The sequence below is a fragment of the Lithobates pipiens genome, unplaced genomic scaffold, assembly GCF_037356315.1.
Source record: "Lithobates pipiens isolate NorthernLeopardFrog02 unplaced genomic scaffold, aLitPip1_a1.2 Scaffold_3, whole genome shotgun sequence".
In the NCBI taxonomy this organism is placed as follows: Eukaryota; Metazoa; Chordata; class Amphibia; order Anura; family Ranidae; genus Lithobates; species Lithobates pipiens.
Window position 1 is genome coordinate 77,548,208 of NW_027507790.1, and position 18,660 is coordinate 77,566,867.

At 44.7% G+C, this 18,660-nt stretch overlaps 1 protein-coding gene across 18 annotated transcripts in view; it reads left to right on the plus strand.

Moving 5' to 3' along the window:
* NCOR2 (nuclear receptor corepressor 2) overlaps window positions 1-18,371 on the plus strand; it is a 640,543-nt gene extending 622,172 nt beyond the window's left edge. For all 18 annotated transcript variants that reach the window (XM_077461835.1, XM_077461842.1, XM_077461827.1 and 15 more), the window contains one exon: window positions 16,440-18,371. In XM_077461835.1, coding sequence (XP_077317961.1) covers window positions 16,440-16,615 — 176 coding nt within the window. In that variant the 3' untranslated portion in view covers window positions 16,616-18,371. The remainder of the gene's footprint in view (window positions 1-16,439) is intronic.
* Window positions 18,372-18,660: the final 289 nt, after the last annotated feature.

An 18,660-nucleotide genomic window follows, 5' to 3' on the forward strand; every position in this document is an offset into this window, starting at 1 on the left:
TGTGGTTTCACAGAGCACTGGGCAGTTCTATTTTATTAAGCGTTTTGGCTTTCCTGAACTGGTTATGGGGAGAGAGAGCGAGTGAAATCTGTCTGTAATATAGGGGTGTAGTATTAGGATGCAGAGTGGGTGGTCAGAATGGGCACTTAATAATTGAATCAAAGCTGATCATAGATTATACAGGGGGAGAGTGAGGAGACAGAATGGCAAATGGTCATGGACCAGGGGAATGATCGAGAAGCCGGAAAAGCGGCTGTTTACGGGCTAAATCAGGAATGCAAAGGGGGGGTTACTGGATGGCGATCATAGAGGTGGAGGATGATTGGCAGCTGATTGTGGAAATGCAGCAGGGAAGGTAGAGTTGGGAGCTGATTTTAGACCTTGAAGGAAAAATATAGGAGGCGCTGTTTAAGCTGATCATGGACCAAGTGGGGAGATGAAGGGGAGTGGGTGAAAAATAGAGAGAAGAGAAGTTGTGGATTGTTTGGAGGAGAAAGACTTGGAAAGGGAATAGAATATAGGCGAGTAGGAATTGGGCAACTATTATCATGGGTTGGTTAGAAAGATAGGAGTACAAATGCAGCTGTCAGAGGGTCCAAATTAAGTAAAGCACAGCATAAAACAGGGGATCTGAGAGAGTACAGTGCTGAATGCAGTGGACTTTATTGCAGGTTAGGATTGAAGTGGACTTTATTGCAGGATTGAGATGAAGAGAACAAATTGTTAAGAAAAGTGGCAGAAAAGCTGCCTTAAAACAGTGGAAAGGGAGACATGAAAGAGAATCTACTCAAACAGTATCAGAAGAATAGCTGCATTTAAAACAGTAGATCTTTGAGAGAGCCTACTGCAGCAGTATTGGGAGAGCTGTGATATGGGAGCTCAGGGTTGCTATTAGAGATGATGGGGTCCTATACAGTCTTCCTGACAGGACCCCCCCAACCCCCCTCACACCCCACCCCCGGGGTGCCTCGAAAAACGGCGATGCTGACTTTACCCCCCTGTGCCCCGAAAATGGGGCGGGGGGGACTCCCACTTCCCAGGCCCCTCTGTTAAACTGATTGGGGCCAGGGAAATGTAACTTAAGCTCTGGTAAACAAGTAGGAGTGGGAGTGTGGTCTAGCAAAATCAATGTATTCATTTAGGAAGAAATGAACAATCAAGTTTCCCTGGGCTCCCGTTTAGCTGATGTGATCTGGGCCCAGTACAACAGGGCAGTACAACTGGTCCTATCAGCGGGGCAACATGATCTAGTGATTTAAACACTAGTAAGGGAATAATGTATGTAATGAGGATTTAGGCATTAGTGAACAAAGAATGTTTCTGCTTGGGGCATAAACGCAGCTGAGTGGACAAAGTGGAGTTGATTTACTAAAACTAGAGAGTGCAAAATCTAGTGTAGCTGGTAGCCAATCAGCTTCTAACATCAACGTGTTCAATTAAGCTTTGATGACAAAAAATGGAAGCTGATTGGTTTCTGTGTAGATTTTGCACTCTCCAGTTTTAGTAAATCAACCCTAGTGTGTGACTTGTCAGAATTGTAGTGCAGAACTCTGAAAGGTGTCAGATCTGAGCAATAGGGTATATACCTTTCTGCTACATTTTGGCTCCATGCACACTAGGAGCTTAAAAAAAAAAACAGAAAAATGCTGGATTCAAAAACGCTCATATTTAGCATTTTTGTGCCGGCAGTGAGTAGCGAGTTGTTAAGGAGCAGGCGGATGCCACGTTCCTTAACAACCTATGACTCATCAGCTATCAGTGAGATTCCCAGCTGACAGCTGAATGTAAACAAAAGAATGATGACATAAAAAAAAACTTTTTGTAGAGATTTGAAAGGGAACCTCACCCTTAAGTAAAATAAAAATGTGTGGGCGAGTGAGAGTCACCTCAGCCATACTAGCCCACGTGCCTTCAACATCAGGGGGGTGCTTTTGTAGGAGGGCTCCCCCCCCCCAAGCACCTTGTCTCTTGTTGATGAGGAAAAGGGTCTCTTCCCCACAACTTTGGCCTTTGGAACCCCACGCTATGTTTTTTTATTTTTTGTTCATTTAATGTTTGGTGTGGGGTTTCCCTTAAAAACTGTACCAGGCCCGAAGGGCTTGGTATGATTAGAAAACCCGCTGACAGCTGATAAAACATCGGTTAAGGACACTGTGGCCACCCGCTCCTTTATAACCTGCTATTCACTGGTTATTAAGGACACCGGTGGCTGCCCACTTCTTAACAACCATGTTAAAAAACACTAAGGGTCCTTTCACACGGGGCGGATCAGTGCTGATATCCACTTACTCAGCGGGGATCGGCGGAGTGATCTCCGCTGAGCAGGAAGATGACAGGTCTGTCTCTGCACACTGCGCAGGGACGGACCTGTCACAGCGCCGCTCTCCCCTATAGGAGATCGTGTGACGAAGGACCGCAGTGTCCGTCGTCACCCGATCCGATGACTGATGGAAAAATAGCTTTTTCCTCCGTCACACTTTTTCAGATCGGAGCGGGTCAGATGTCAGCGGACTTGTCACCGCTGACATCCGACGCTCCATAGACCTCTATAGAGCATCTGTTCAGGTCCGCCTGAAAAACTGACAGGCGGACCTGAACGGATCGTCCGTGTGAAAGGGGCCTAAGAAAAAACACTGGACACCAGCGTTTAGCAGTTCTTGGCAGTGTTTTGGAGTCTGTAGAAGCATTCATTGTTTTTTTTTTTTCTGCAGAAAAAACGTTCTCAAAAATGCAAACCAGATAGGTTTTTTTTCTGTACAAAAATGCTCTATATGAGCTGCCAAAAGAACTGGCATTTTTTTAAGGCCAGTGTGCATGTACCCTAATGTTAAAGACACAACTGTTTATTTGGGAAAATCATAATAAGGTCGGTTACAGAACCTTGTTTAATCGTTCTTTCTTGATCATACATCATGGGACACAGGAACTCATTACATAGTGGGTTATATAGTCACCTCTGGTGATTGGACATTGGTTAACCCCAATTAAGGAGAATTCCTCCCCTATATAACCCCTCCCATATGGGAGGCACCTCAGTTTTTTCGCCAGTGTCAATGGTGGTTGGTCACGTAAAACATGTGCTATGAAGAAAGCTCTGTGTAGGTCCCTGCGGGGGCCTAAGGGCTACAACAAACCAGATCCATATCTCGGGCCGATATTTGACTCCCAAGATGGTATGGTACCCGGGCCTCGTCAACCGAAGAAATAAGGTTTGGCCTGCAAGTCCTCTCCTGTTGGAAGACTGGGCTCTGGGAAAACCAGACTTGGTGTACTGTTTACACAGAGCGCACGAAAGTTTCTGGCAGAGTCTTTTACAAGGTCCAGGTAGGAGGCTCTTCTGAGAAAGAGCCCCAGATAAACCTGAAGGTTGGCTAACACTGCTCGCCGTGATGGGTGAAGGCTGGAATTGGTCTGTTTCAGCAATTCCTGTGGCGAGGACAGGTAAGGGAAGTTAATCCTATATATATAATTATATGATGGATTTCTTCATTGTGAGTAGTTGTATGTCTTACCTGGTTTCCACCACTACAGGGAGTAAGAGCAGCCTGATGCATACTTACATGCCTTTCAGTATACACGCTCAGTGAAGCCTGGTTCTCCAGAGGTCTCACGTCTCCACTGCAGTCCCTGCCACAACAAGGTAATACAGGGGTCCCTCATAGTCTGGGGGTCCCACGCAGCTCTGATGAGACTCCTTCCCCCCCCCCCCCGGATTCCGGCAGTCCTCGTGCACGCGCGTGCACTCCCGGGCTAATGGAGGAGGGGGGAGTGTGGTTGTGAGCCGTGCACGTTGGTGTGCACGGCGCTGTACTGGGCAGGCGCCAGGCGGCAGTTTTAAAAGCCCAGAGCGTCAGGGGACTGCAAGTGAGAGACACAGGAGCTGTGGGCAGTAAGCATCCCAGGGGATTGGATCCAGGCAAACCTTAGACACCTACGCAGCATCAGGTTGTGCAGTATTAAGCATATATATGTTATTGTGAGACTTTTAGCACAACAGTGATTGCACTTTGTACTAGTACCTCTGCTTTGTAGCTTGGGACTATGTCTCCTCGTAAGAGGGTCTCAGGGGGAGGTAACAAAGGCACTGGTAAATCACCGCCTAGGTCCAGGGGTTCTAAAAATGCCTGTAAGTTACCATTCCCCCCCTGCAAGACTGGAGCCAGCCTCACAGGACGAGTCAGTGCCCCTGTCAGGTTTTGCAGCCTCTCCTAATGTCCCAGCCCCGGTATATGTCACTGAGGTAAAAAAGAGGAAAAACCACGCTTATCAAATAAAAAACTAGGAAAAAGCAGCAACCCAAATGTTATACTACATTTGGCATAAAGGGAAAAAAAGGGTGGGTTGCGCTAAAAAAAGTTACTACACAAAAAAACAAAAAATACACCTGTGTGAAAAACTCCAATAACTTTAACTTAATAATTTATCAATCCTATGCGGAAAAGTTTTAAGTGCAAGGAAATTTGAGCAATCACATAAAAATAATAAGTGCTGAATCTATGAAGACAGCAAATATACCTCAATATTGTTCATAAAATGGGAAATAACTATTTAGTTAATCCCAGAGGATAGAATTATTTTAGGTAACAAATATATATCAATATTGACAGTGAAGACACCATACATAATAATGAATTATCCTAATATGATGTGAACATTCAAAGAAAGGAGCAATGTGACATCCAATGACCAATTGCCTTAAAACATTAATAACACATCAATATAAGTGAAAGAAATCATAACATTGAATATTAAAGTGTTCATAAAGTCCATGAAAAATATCTATTTTCAAAATATTCCACGGTGATATGGTGACAGCATAAATCTCCAAAACGAACGTGAACCGTGCACAACCTCCACCACAGATATTACTGCCGCTTACCGAAGGTGTATGGTTCCTTATTACAGAGAACCATGCAGAGCGGATGACTGATTCCCCAGGGTCCAGGGTTTTCACAAATGGATACAAAGGAATTCTGGAACCAGTTCGCCTCCAAATACACTCCCTCTCACCGGTTTACATAGAAGGTAATAAAAACTCACAATAGTGTAAAACCCAAGTAAATTTTAATCTGACGTAAGAGACAAATGCGCACTTACAGAAATAATGTTTAAAACGTTCGTTAAGCAAATCCGAGCCGGCCGGTCTCGATTCGCGCCCAATACTTCCGCAAACAAACAACGCGAGCTGGTGGCGTCAGGACGTCGCTCCTCCTCCCAATATGTCACTGAGGACCTTAGGGCTACATTGGAGGGTTTTGAAGGGAGAATCATGGATTTTATTTCTGCTTCCCTGAAAAATAGCAGGAAAAGGGGTAGATCCCCTCCCTCTGCTGAGATTCCTCTCTCAGATGATTCTTCTGACAATGAGGAGAGATCCCTATCTTGGGACAGGGATCTTGAGCAGTCGGAGGAATCAGAGGAAGAGGAGAGAGTCCCCTCCTCCCAGGCGCTCAGAAAACAGGCGCAGTATTATACTAAATTGGTGCGTACCACATTCAGAATGCCTGCTGCTGAAGTCGCTACGTCCTCTGTTTCCTCCCTAGGAGTCAGAAAAATCCCACAGACTGCTTTTTCCTTCCCAATTCATCCCTTAATGGATAAATTGATGTATGAGGATTGGGGACATCCCGATTAAACTGTTTACTCCTCCTAAAAGGTTTTCTATGCATTATCCTCTGGAGGAAAGTTTCACCAAGAAATGGGGGGTCCCATCTGTCGATGCGGCTGTTTCTTGTGTGAATAAAAACTTGACCTGTCCGTTGGATAATGCTCAGGTATTTAAAGATCCAACTGATAAGAGGTTAGAAACATTATTAAAAGCCTTCTTTTCATGACTGGCGCTGTAGTGCAACCTACAGTCGCAGCCGTGGGGTTGTGTCAGTTCCTCAAGGAACAGGTTAAGCGGATGCTTGGCCTCCTTCCCAGTGAGGAAGTGGAGAATTATGCAGAAATACCTCAAATTCTGTGTTTCATGATTGATGCGATTTTGGATTCTGTTCAACAAGCATCTCGTTTATCTCTCCTGTTGGTACACATGCGAAGGGCCCTATGGCTAAAGAATTGGGCAGCTGAGCTATCGTGCAAGAAGCATTTGAATTGGGTTCCCGTTTAAAGGGGAACGTCTGTTTGGAGAAGAATTAGACAAATTCGTCCAAAAAATTTCAGGGGGTAAATCTACTCTCCTTCCAGTCAAAAAGAGCAAACGTCCATCATTTAGGCGTTCTCTCTCTCCCGGAGCATCAAGCTCTAAGCAGTGGCGACGGCCTTCTCAACCCTCCTCTACAGGAAAGGCTCAGGGTCGGGCCCAAGGGCAGAAAAAGACTTAGGGGTGGAAGCCTGCCAAGCAGAGCCCAAAAGCTTCCTTGTGAAGGGGCACCCCCGCCCGGCCGAGTGGGGGGAAGGCTTCGGCAGTTTGCGGAAGTCTAGCGGGAAGAGATCCGGGACAAGTGGGTGATCTCTTCGGTGTCTCTGGGCTACAAGCTAGAGTTTCAGGAGATTCCACCTTCTCGCTTTCTAAGGTCAAGGATCCCCAGGGATCCAGTAAAGCAAAAAACGCTATTTCTGGCCTTGGATCACTTACTATCCCAAGGGGTGATAGTAGAAGTGGACCCAAAAGAACAGGGCTCAGGGTTTTACTCGAATCTCTTCACCGTTCCGAAGCCAAATGGAAGTGTCAGACCTATCCTGGATCTGAAGGATTTGAACCAGTTTTTTACGCATCCGGTCCTTGCGAATGCAGTCAATTCGCACTGTGGTCTCCTCCCTGCAAGGGGGAGAGTTTATGGCATCAATAGACATCAAGGATGCATATCTCCATTTGCCAATTTTTCCCGCACACCAAAGGTATCTAAGGTTCGCGGTAGAGCGGCGCCATTTTCAATTTGTGGCCTTGCCGTTCGGGCTTGCTACGGCCCCTCGAGTCTTCACAAAGATTCTGGACCCTCTCTTGGCAAACCTAAGAGCTCAGGGTATAGCCGTCATGGCTTATCTAGACGACTTGCTTCTCATGGAGAAAACAGTAGCATTCCTGAACCACAGTGTTTCCAGAACACTAGAACACCTGGAACGCCTAGGTTGGATTATAAACCTAGAAAAGTCGTCCCTACAGCCTGCTACCAGGTTGGAATACCTGGGTATGTTTATCGACACCGCTCAGGGCAAGATGTTTCTTCCAAGGCCAAAAGCCTTGGCCATCGGGGATCTGGTGCGCCTAATTCTGGGCAGGAGATCTTCCCCCATTCGGTAATATGCATGAGACTGTTAGGGAAAATGGTCGCCTCCTTCTAGGCCGTCCCATTTGCCCAGTTCCACTCAAGGCCTCTGCAAAGATGCATCCTTGCGGCCTGGAACAGGAAGCCCCAATCCTTGGATCTTCCTATGCGTCTATCCCCAGGGACACACAGAAGTCTCGTCTGGTGGTTACAAACCAAGAATTTGCTGAAAGGCAAAACCTTTCTTCCTCTTCCATGGAAGGTTATTACGACAAATGCCAGCCTGACAGGCTGGGGAGGGAGCAGTGTTAGAGGAGACATGCTCGCAGGGGAAATGGTCTGCGATCGAGAGGCTATTGCCCATAAATGTCTTGGAGATCCGGGCAGTTTATATGGCTCTCATAAGGTGGTCTTCCAGACTACGGGGTCTCCCTGTTCGGGTTCAGTCCGACAGTGCCACAGCAGTGGCCTATATCAATCACCAGGGCGGTACCAGGAGTCTGGTAGCGCAAAAAGAGGTGAATCGCCTTTTCGCCTGGGCAGAAAAGCATGTTCCATGCCTTTCTGCAGTCTTCATTCCAGGAGTGGAAAATTGGCAGGCGGATTTTCTGAGCCGCCAGCAGTTGTGCCCAGGAGAATGGGCTCTGCACCCCGATGTGTTTTTGGACATATGTCGCAGGTGGGGGACGTAGATCTGTTTGCGTCCAGGTTCAACAGAAAACTGGACAAATTTGTGTCAAGAACAAGAGATACACTTGCTCAGGGGTCAGATGCTCTGACAGTTCCCTGGGATCAGTACAATCTGATTTATGCTTCCCCCCCCCCGTGCCCGCTTCTGTCACGGTTCCTGGGAAGAGTCAAGAGGGAAACAAAGTCGGTCCTTTTGGTAGCCCCGGCTTGGCCCAGGCTACCTTGGTACGCAGAGATCATGAAGTTGGCCTTAGGCAGGCCATGGATCCTCCCTCTCCGGCCAGATCTGCTCTCACATGGTCCAATCTACCATCCTGCTTTGCACAGTCTGAATTTGACGGTTTGGCTGCTGAGACCCACATTCTGAGAGACCGTGGGCTTTCGGGGCAAGTCCTTTCTACTCTGGTTAATGCCAGAAAGCCGGCCTCCAGGCTTATTTACTACAAAATCTGGAGGGCATATGTTTCCTGGTGTGAACTCAGGGGATGGCATCCTAGAAAGTATGTCATTAGCAGGATCTTGGCCTTTCTCCAGTCAGGCCTAGAAATGAATTTGGCCGTAAGCACTATCAAGGTGCAGATTTCGGCCTTGTCAGTATTTTTCCAGAAGCCACTTGCATCGCATTCCCTGGTGCGGGCTTTCATCCAGGGGGCTATGCGGATAAGGCCGCCAGTCGAACCTCCGGTATGCCCATGGGATCTAAATTTGGTTCTCTCGGCTTTGCAGGGGCAACCTTTTGAACCTTTGCATCTGACTTCATTAGTTCTTTTGACCAAAAAATTGGTTTTCTTGGTAGCCATTTCCACGGCTAGAAGAGTGTCAGAACTAGCAGCTCTCTCCAGCAAAGAGCCGTATCTAATTGTTCATAAGGACCGGGTGGTCATGCGCCCCAACAGGTCCTTTCTACCCAAGGTGGTTTCGGGATTCCATTTGAATCAAGATGTAATCCTACAATCCTTTTTTCCGGACCCACAGTCCGCAGATGAAGAATCCTTGCACACTTTGGATGTGGTTAGGGCAATCATTATCTATCTTCAAGCAACGGCTCAGATAAGGAAAACTGATTGCTTATTTATTTTGCCGGAAGGCCCTAGGAAGGGCCAGGCAGCATCAAAATCCACTCTCTCAAGGTGGATCAGACAGATTATTTCTCAGGCCTATAGTGTTAGAGGGAAAATCCCTACTTTTCAAGTGAAAGCGCACTCTACTAGGGCTGTAAGTGCTTCTTGGGCAGTGCATCACCAGGCCTCCCTGGCTCAGATCTGTAAGGCTGCAACTTGGTCATCAGTCCACACATTCACCAGATTCTACCAGGTGGATGTCAGAGGGCAAGAGGATATCGCCTTTGGGCACAGTGTACTGCAGGCTGCAGTTTAGGTCCTCCGGCCCATGGCGGTCTATAATTATGATCTGTGTCTCCCTCCCCTCAATCTGAGCATTGCTTTGGTACATCCCACTATGTAATGAGCTCCTGTGTCCCGTCATGTATGATCAAGAAAATAGGATTTTTATATACAGCTTACCTGTAAAATCCTTTTCTTGAGAGTACATCACGGGACACAGGGCTCCTGTCCCTCTTGGGTTTTACATAGTTTCCTATTGCTTTGCTACAAAACTGAGGTGCCTCCCATAAGGGAGGGGTTATATAGGGGAGGAATTCTCCTTAATTGGGGTTAACCAGTGTCCAATCACCAGAGGTGACTATATAACCCATTATGTAATGAGCTACTGTGTCCCGTGATGTACTCTCAAGAAAAGGATTTTACAGGTAAGCTGTATATAAAAATCCTATTTTTTCTTCTCGTAAAGTGGTGCTGGAGGCACCTAACAGGAAGCCTCTCCTGCTACTACTCTATAATCCAAGCATGCAAAACCAGAGAACAATGGATCATGCCTACATGCTGGACTTATGCTATTATGTCTATGAACATCATAGAAGTATCATGGCATTATTCTAGACAGGGTCCATTACAAACTTAAAAGGCTGTTTAAACAGTGTAAAATGTAGCGTATGTGGTTTCCCTACCAAATCCAAAAATGTAGATATATTCTAAAATAGCGGAGAATTGGATGATAAAATATAATACTTCTCTTTTAAATTGTGTGACCACACCTTTTTTTGGCACTGAGCCAAACACATTTTTCTGTGCCACAAATCTGGGGACAGCTACCTATGTTTGGGTGCTGTTAAGAAATAATGGCACTGCATGCGCAATGTGCATTTTGCCACCTTTTTTTATGCGTTTCCCGAAACGCAAGCAGAGACTTGCGCTTCACCCTGCATTCACGGAACAGTAAGAAGTGAATGCGGCCTTATTTGTAACCTAGTTCATAATTCATGATGATCTCTGCAGAACAGGGTTTCAGTTCACTGGAGAGGTTATTATCAATGGGTGGGGCTTTTCACAGTTACTGTCACTTTACCGTAAATGGACAAAGTGACTTTGTCTCTCTTAACATATGCAGGAGGTTCTCAGTGTACATCAGGGTGCAGAAGATGTGTGTATTTTTAAAAATATTTTTCTTTATACATCACATCATGGGACACAGAGCAGCCATAGTAATTACTATGTGGGTTATACGCCACCTGTAGGTGAATGGACACTGGCAGATCAAATAGGAAGTCCTCCCCTATATATAACCCCTCCTACACAGGAAGTGCCTCTGTTTTTTCGCCAGTGTCTGTAAGGTGGTGGTCACTGATGTGATACATGTGCTCTTGGAGCATAATTGGAGGTCTGGAACGGTTCTACTGAGAATCAAGGACTTCTATCAGATCCATGCGAAAATGCTGTCGGCCAAGATGGATGGTACCCGAGCCTCATTGGATAGGATAGAAGATTCCTCAAGGTTTGCCTGTAATGCAGCCTTACGGCGCTGGACCCGTGCAGTGTTTGTTCGGACCAGGGTGCTTTCCTGCAGGGTGCTATACAGGTCCAGGGGACTGGACCTCAGATTAAGGGGGGTTCAGTCTCTGAAGGTCTTCTATGATGAAGCCGCCGTGATGGGTGAAGGTTGGACACCTGTTATGTTCAGAGTCCTACAGCAGGACTAGTAGGTCTGCATTTTGTAGTTTCTCTTAAAAAGAAAAAAAAGCTGTTTTTTCTCCCAGTGTGCTGTTCATGCTCTGTGTACTTCTCAGGATTATTTTGCTGCAGTGTTTCCTCCAGCCACTAGAGGGTGCAGATTCGATCTGTATGGCCTACTCCTGTATAGAAGGGCAGCCATTTATTTTTTTCTGGTTGACCATGTGAGCTGAAGGATCTACAAGGCCTCTGAAAGTAGCTTCAGCTCATGGCTACATAATGAAATGTGAGCGTTCTACGGGAGAGCTATGTGACTAGACAAATCATGGTCGGCGCTATATAGATCCTGTATAATAATAATATACTGCATAAAGGTCTACTTACTACTTAATCCTGTCTGTTGATACACCCCTATATGAGTATCACTGCACTTTTAAGGAGTTGTCTCCAGAATAGCGTGCATTTTGTCTGCAGGAACTCATTTTAAGGCTGTTTTAAAGCATCATAGAGGCTGCATTGAATGCCTGTGTGCTTGGCTAATCCTGCAAAACTTGTATGAGACTAGGTGCAGTTGAGCAGGGGCATGTTTGATTAAACGCAAGTTTGCATAAAGATGCATGTTTATACATGTTTGCATAAAGATGCATGTTTATACATGTTTGCATAAAGATGCATGTTTATACATGTTTGTACATGTGTGCATAAGACATGTGTTTGCTCATGTGTGCATAAATGTTTGCATAAGATGCATGTTACATGTTGCATGTTTGCATAAACGCATATTCTATAAATGCATGTTTATTTTTCTTTTGCATTAAACTGTATAAGTATGTGCTTATTTGTATTAAACTGCATACATAATACATGAAAAGCAAGAATATTTTTATAGCTACATGTTTGCATACCTAGGTACCTACATACTTGCATACCTTCAGGGTTGTGTAGCAGTAGAATAACGTTGTTTTAGGCCTGCATTCCTGGGAACTGCGTGTTAGGTTTTGGCTAATATAGGCGCTACATTATTTACCTGTTAGACCAGCTAAATTACTCCAGAAGGGAGAGGTGGCCGAGTGAGGCAGTTACACCGCCCTCGGGTCCAGTGATCTGTCGATGTTCAGTCTCCTGTTGGACCAGTGGCGTCTGGTGTATCCGAGCCACTGTTATGTTTGGCACTTTAGTGATTCTTGACACATTAGGTCATTAGGAGAGTTTAACAGAACTGCAATGGACAAAGGCCGCATCACCCTAAACATGCCTGATTAGTCCTTAGATGGGAAACTGCCAGGTGCTATAAGCTTTCCCTTCCTAAGTGAGGGAGGCATCTGAGGCTGCTGGGTTTTGAGAGTGTCTCAGGCCAGAAAACTTGGTAGGTTAAGTACACCTTTTTGTTGACTGTCTGGGTCTGCCACAAGACAGTCTTTGCCTTGGTTTGGCTATTGGAGCAGAAGCTGTGGGCTCATTATTGTGAAACACTCGAATGATAGCAGTTACAAAACTAAATGGGGACAAGAGGTCTAAAAGATCTCAAGCCGCTGGGCATCCTTCTGTTTCAGATGAGCTTGATCTGTTCAGTAATGACCTCTCTGCAAGAGGTAGTTTTCGGGGTCCTAAGTCATCAATAATGCTTATCTTCATGTGCCGTTTTTTTCCAGGCTCATCAAATATTTCTGCAATTGCAGTAGAAGGTTTTTTTTTGTTTTTTTTTGTGACTGTCCTGGCTGGCCACAGCTTCCGAGGGTTCACAAAGCTCCTAGCCCTGGTGCTGGGCTTACTAAATACGCAAGGGGTGTCAATCTCTGTATACCGCAATAACTAGGGTTGCACCGATGCCACTTTTTTAAGACCGAGTAAAACTTTTTTTTTTTTTTATGCCATGTGACAGTGACACTAATATGCAGCACTGATGAGGCATGGACTGTGTCAGTAGTTTTTTTATTTTTAACAATTTATTTTATTTTTTGGGTAATGGACGGTGTCAGTGTTTATTTTTATTATTTATTTTTACAATTTAACCTTTTAAATATTTTTTATTAAAATTCTTTATTTTCTATCAGCCTTGTTGGGGGGCTTTGGTGAGATATGACATCTCCCCTTTGAGACAGGGAAAGGGACTGAGAACACAGATTCCCTAGTCCCTTTTTCTGCAGACTCAGCATGCACTGAAGATGAGTGGACAGGAGACAGAGGCTACTGTCCATTCATAAACTGAAGCATCGTAAACACAGATTATGATGTTTGTTATGAATGGACAGTGTATTCAGAAAAGGAAGGAGCCGGTAAATTACATATTTTACCGGCTCCTTCCTCCGCTCTCCATCTTGACAGATCCAGGACGGGGGGGTGGGAGCGGACTGGAGGGGCATGGAGAGGGACCAGAGGAGTAAGAAGGGGGACCAGAGCAGACTCTGGGGGGAGCAGCAGGATGACACGGGGGTGAGTCTAGACAACCTGTGGGGGCAGTTACAAGCACCAATCTCCCTCTCTACCTTTTAATAAAGCAGCTGAAAGCTGCAGGAGGGAGAGGAGAAGCGTCCGTCAGCTGCTTTATTTAAAGGTATACAGGGAGGGCAGTGCTTGTACCTGGCCACACCAATCATTTGTGAGGCTGCCCGGCTCCCCTGCTACACTGAGGGTGCAGGTATCGGGTCAAGTATTGGAGCATTTGCACGAGTACAAGTACTTGTGCAAATGCTTGGTATCGGAACTGATACCGATATCCGTATCGGTGCAACCCTATCAATAACCTTTGCTCAGGAAGCAGTCGGTTCCAGATTTCCCGTCAATACATTCTGCATGTGGAGTTTATATCTAGATCAAAGCATGTTCCCTATGTACAGTCCTACTCCAGGTCTTTTGCAGAGGATCATTCTTTCTGCCTGTATCTTCAATTTTCATTGGTTTGCCAGAAGGCTCTGTTGCCGTTGCTGTGTTGCAGAGCTAAAATTGGAGAAGGTGAAATTCTTCCTTTCAGGGGTTAGGAAGATGACCACTGTTGTCAGCCTCTCTAGTTGGTTTGAAGCTGGCTACAGTTCAGTGGACTTTGGTCTCCACAGGAGAGAGTACTGCCCATCAATTTCTTGAAACTTTGTGCCAGTATACCTTGCTCTGGATTATGGGACAAACCAGATTTAGGTTCAATCCGGAAATGCCTCTGCAGTGGCATATATATCAACCATCAGGGTGGCACCAGTGGGTCGTGCGGCTCAGAAGGATGAACCACATTCTGTCTGGGATGGCGCAACAAGTGCTCTCTCTACCGCCAGCACATATTCTAGGTATAGAATAGTGGCAGGGAGGTTTTCCAGTCATCAGCAACTAATGCCGGGACAATGCATTTTCTACATCCTGAGATGTTTTTTGGCAATTGCCCAATGTTGGGGAACTCTGCAAGTGGATCTACTAGATTCCAAGTTCTACAAGTTGGGACAGGTCTGGGATGAGAGTCCCCACTGGCAATAGTGGTAGATGCACTGGTAACACCTTAAGGACCAGTTCTCCCTAAGTGACACTCTCCCTCTGTTTCGACTTCTCTTTTGCGAGGACCCGGGAAGTGGTAACTCTGATAATAGTGTTAGCAGAATTGGCCCAGGAGGGCTTGGTACACTGACATAGCGAGTCTTGCAGGGGTTGCTTCTTGGACATCCCCGGTCCAGTGGGCTGTATCTCCGCACAGTTGAGCCCCTTGAAGTAGTCTTCAGGTAGCTTCAATCTTTTATGCCTGAAGCAAAGCCAGGAAATGGCACCCCCAGATATGTGAGTGGGAGTTTCTTTCCTTTTTCTAATTGGGAATGAATTAATGAGTGAAGGGAGATTGGCCTTAAGTACCAGTAAGCCCTGGTTCACATTGGTATGATTTGACATGTCAAACCGCATGTAAAATCGGCAGCAGTTGCACTTCCTAATCGGTGCAACTCTGCATTAGCGGTGCCGCACTGATTTCAAAAGGTTTCTGTACTATTTGTGATTTTGGGTGGCACTTTACATTGACATCTGTGCAGAAACCTGCACAGAGGTCTCTGAAATTGCAGCTTAAATCAGGACTGACACGTGGGAGTGAAATCGTGCGAGTTTGGCTAAACTCACACAGCTTTATTCCCGAAGCTCAGTGTGAACCTGGGCTAAGGGTCAGATTTTGTCCCTATCCATTTTTCTCCAGAAGCTGTTTTCTCACTCCTTGGTTCATAATTCATACATACTTCATGAACCAATTGGGAGACTCTGTTAGTCCTTTATCACGGAAGATGACTTCTTTGGTTGCTTTCACTTTACCGAGTGGCAGAGCTGGTGGCTCTTTCATGCAAGTGGCCGTTCTTGGTCTTGCATCATAAGGTGATGTTGCATCCACTTGAATCAGAACAATGTCTTGCCTTCTTTTCTAATCCTCAGTTGGCAGGAGTAAGATCGCTGCATACTCTGGAGGTAGTTTAGGTGGTCAGGATTACTCGCTGCATACTCCTCAGGTAGTTTAGGTGGTCAGGTTGTCGGCACAGGTCAGGAATCCCAGTTTGTGCTGCCAGTAGAACCCAGGATGGACAGAAGTCATCCAAGTTAACTATTTTTGTTGGATCCGCCAGGTAATTATTCAAGCCTATAGCTTGACAGGGCAAGGTCCCAACCCCTTTTTGGAAGCGCTCGCTACCAGGTGTGTGGGTGCATCTTGTGCCATCAGGTGTCAGTGGCTCAGGATTCTAAGGCCACTACATGGTCTTTGGTTCATACAGTCACAGGATTTTGTCAGATGGATATCAAAGCCACTGAGGATACTGCTTTGGCCACAGTATGTTATGGGCAGCAGAATAAGTCCTTATCAGGTGGTAGTTTCTGTGATTGTGTCTGCCTAACCTCAAGGGCACTGCCTTAGGACATCCCACATGGTAATTACTATGGCTGCTCGGTGTCCCGTGATCTACTATAAAGAAAATTGGATTTTTGCTACAGCTTACTTGTAAAATCCTTTTCTTGGACTTCATCATGGGACACCGAGGTCCCTCCCATTTTTTTGGGACATTCATTGCTTTTGCTTCAAAAATGAGGTACTTCCTGTGTAGGAGGGATTATATAGGGGAGAACTTCCTGTTTCATCTGCCAGTGTCCATTCACCTATAGGTGGCGTGTAACCCACATAGTAAATACTATGGCTGTCTGTGTCCCGTGATGAACTCCAAGAAAAGGATTTTACAGGTAAGCTATAGGAAAAATCCAATTTATCATTTTACATTTTTTCTAATTATACATAAATGTAATTAATAATGATGGTATAAAAAGTGTGTTTTATAATATCTATATCAAACATGGATGATGGGATCTGCCATAGACTAAATACCTTTTAGTATATTCATATATAAACAGCATTACAATAAAATGGGTAAATCCGATTAGTACCTGAATGTGTTTTATAAAATTGACAAATTATTTACTATGTAAGTATTTAATTTGATTTTAGTCTTGTACATAATCTCATAAATTCCAGAGAAGCAATATAATCTGATACTGACTTTACTGTCTACTGCAGGGTCAACGCCATTTCCATTCAACCCATTAACAATCAGGCTCCCTAACAGCCTTGTGGCTCCACCATCTTCAACCACCATTCCGCAGAGCAACTCATTAACCCCGCAGAGAGCCCGGGATGAAGAGCCAAAACCACTGCTTTGCTCCCAGTATGAAACGCTCTCTGACAGCGAGTAAAAGTGTCTTTGTGGTAAACATATCAATATGGAAAGTCTGAAAATGACACAATCCCCACGGCCAATCTGAATGCTTGGAAGCACCTAGTGAAATCCTGCGACTGGAAAGAAACGTCCATAGTATGAAAAGCCTTAAAAAGACTCCATAATCTTCAGTTGAGGGTCCATTGGTTTTGTTCAGTTTGTGGCATGCCGCTGCTCATGAAGAAGTAGAAAGTCCTGGACCTTGCAGAAGATTGGATTATTCAGCTCTTTACTCAGGGGATATTTCCACCTGGTGCTTTGCTACATTGCATTGGTTTGTTATCAAAGCTAACTTGTAAGCGTGATGACGTATGTCTGTGTACATTGTATATGTATGTACGTGTGTTCATATGCACTTAAGATATATACACATTCCAGTTTATTGCACACCGACCTAGCAGTGCAGAGCAGCTGCATGCATGGCCATAGAAGAACTGTTACCAGATTGGTTAGGATCCTACCAAAGGCTCCCTTGCCATATCTTTCTCCCTGATGCATCAGGTTATGTGCTGATAGCACTTAACATGCCACCCCCTTTTCCCAACCTATGGAATGTTCTGCTGAAGGAGTATTAGTGAAATAAAGAAACAGACTTTTGTGCAATCACTGCATGTTTTTTCCATGGTTGCAAATTTGCAGATGTAACTTCACTGTATATACTGTGGCACCAACCCATAATCATACATGTGGGTTGTTTGGTGTCACTTGTTCCTAATGATGCTGACCTTTCCCTTCATGGCTTATTTTTTATGCTGCCTTGAGCAAACTAAGAGTAAATGATAAGAACATTAAAGTTTAAAACTTTTTTGCCTTTCAGTAAGTAAGATTTATTGTGATTGTGTTACTGAGTGTCAGGCCTGCAAAGTTAGCTTAGGGGATTGGCCTCCTCCAATGCAGTTGCTCAGCCTGGTAGAGCATCCAGTGACTTATCCATTATCTGTGAGTAAACAGGGTATGCTGTTTAGCATGTGTCAAAAATAGTATGGTTAATCCCTTTGGTTGTAAAAGGAGAAGCAAAACAGAAGTCTAAGTCTTTTCACCCACCTTCAAGAGGTGAGGCTTGTGTGGCACCATCAAGCGGGCTATATCATAAAGCTGTAGGTACTGGGAAATGGAGGCATTGGTCCTTGCCAGTCAGAGTATTGCTATAATTTTTATACTGCAGGTTTAAAAATGAAGGCAAGCATCTAATTGGCTTCTATCAGCAATACATCCATTTTCCTTTCTTCCAGTTTTATACAGTTGCCCTAGTAGTCTTTACGCAAAATGTTATCTTGTTCTAGAAAGTTTGCACAGCAAAGTATTGTCTTTAAAAACAATAAAATGTGCTTTCCACCATGCCGCAATGAGCACAGATCTTACAATGGCGTGTGGCCCTATCATTTAGAATGACTGCAGCCATTCACCCCATTTTATTTGGGCTTGTATGTATGTATGTATATATACTTGCTTTGTTGACCTTGGGTCATAATTACACATCTACACTTACAACATTGCTTCTAGGTTTAACATTAAACTGTTTAGCACTTGCTGCAATCTTTGTATTTATGCAGTAGGAAGCTGGTACATCACTTGAAACTGAATTTCCAGACCTTAGTTTTGGGTGTTTTATTTTCTGTAAAGCAAAATATGTCATGTATAATACATTGTTGTTTCTTTTTTTTATACAGGGAATGATATAGTAAATATATATTGTGGAAAAAAAGAAAAATAAATTAAAACATTACCCCTTATATGTGCTGTGGGGGCTGATATTTACTACTTGTGTGTGATGCTACTATATTTTCATTTGTGTATTCTCTTCAAAATTGAAAAAAACTTTACGTTTACAAACCAATATGTACTGTATATAAAATATGAAGGGGCATGTGAAAAAATTAAGATACAGTATGCTTGACAAATTATGTAGGTTAAAAATGTTACAATGGTATTGCCTTAATCGTACATTACAGGACACAGGCACTGTTTAACCACTTGCCGACCAGCGCACGACGATGTACGTCGACAGAATGGCACGGGCAG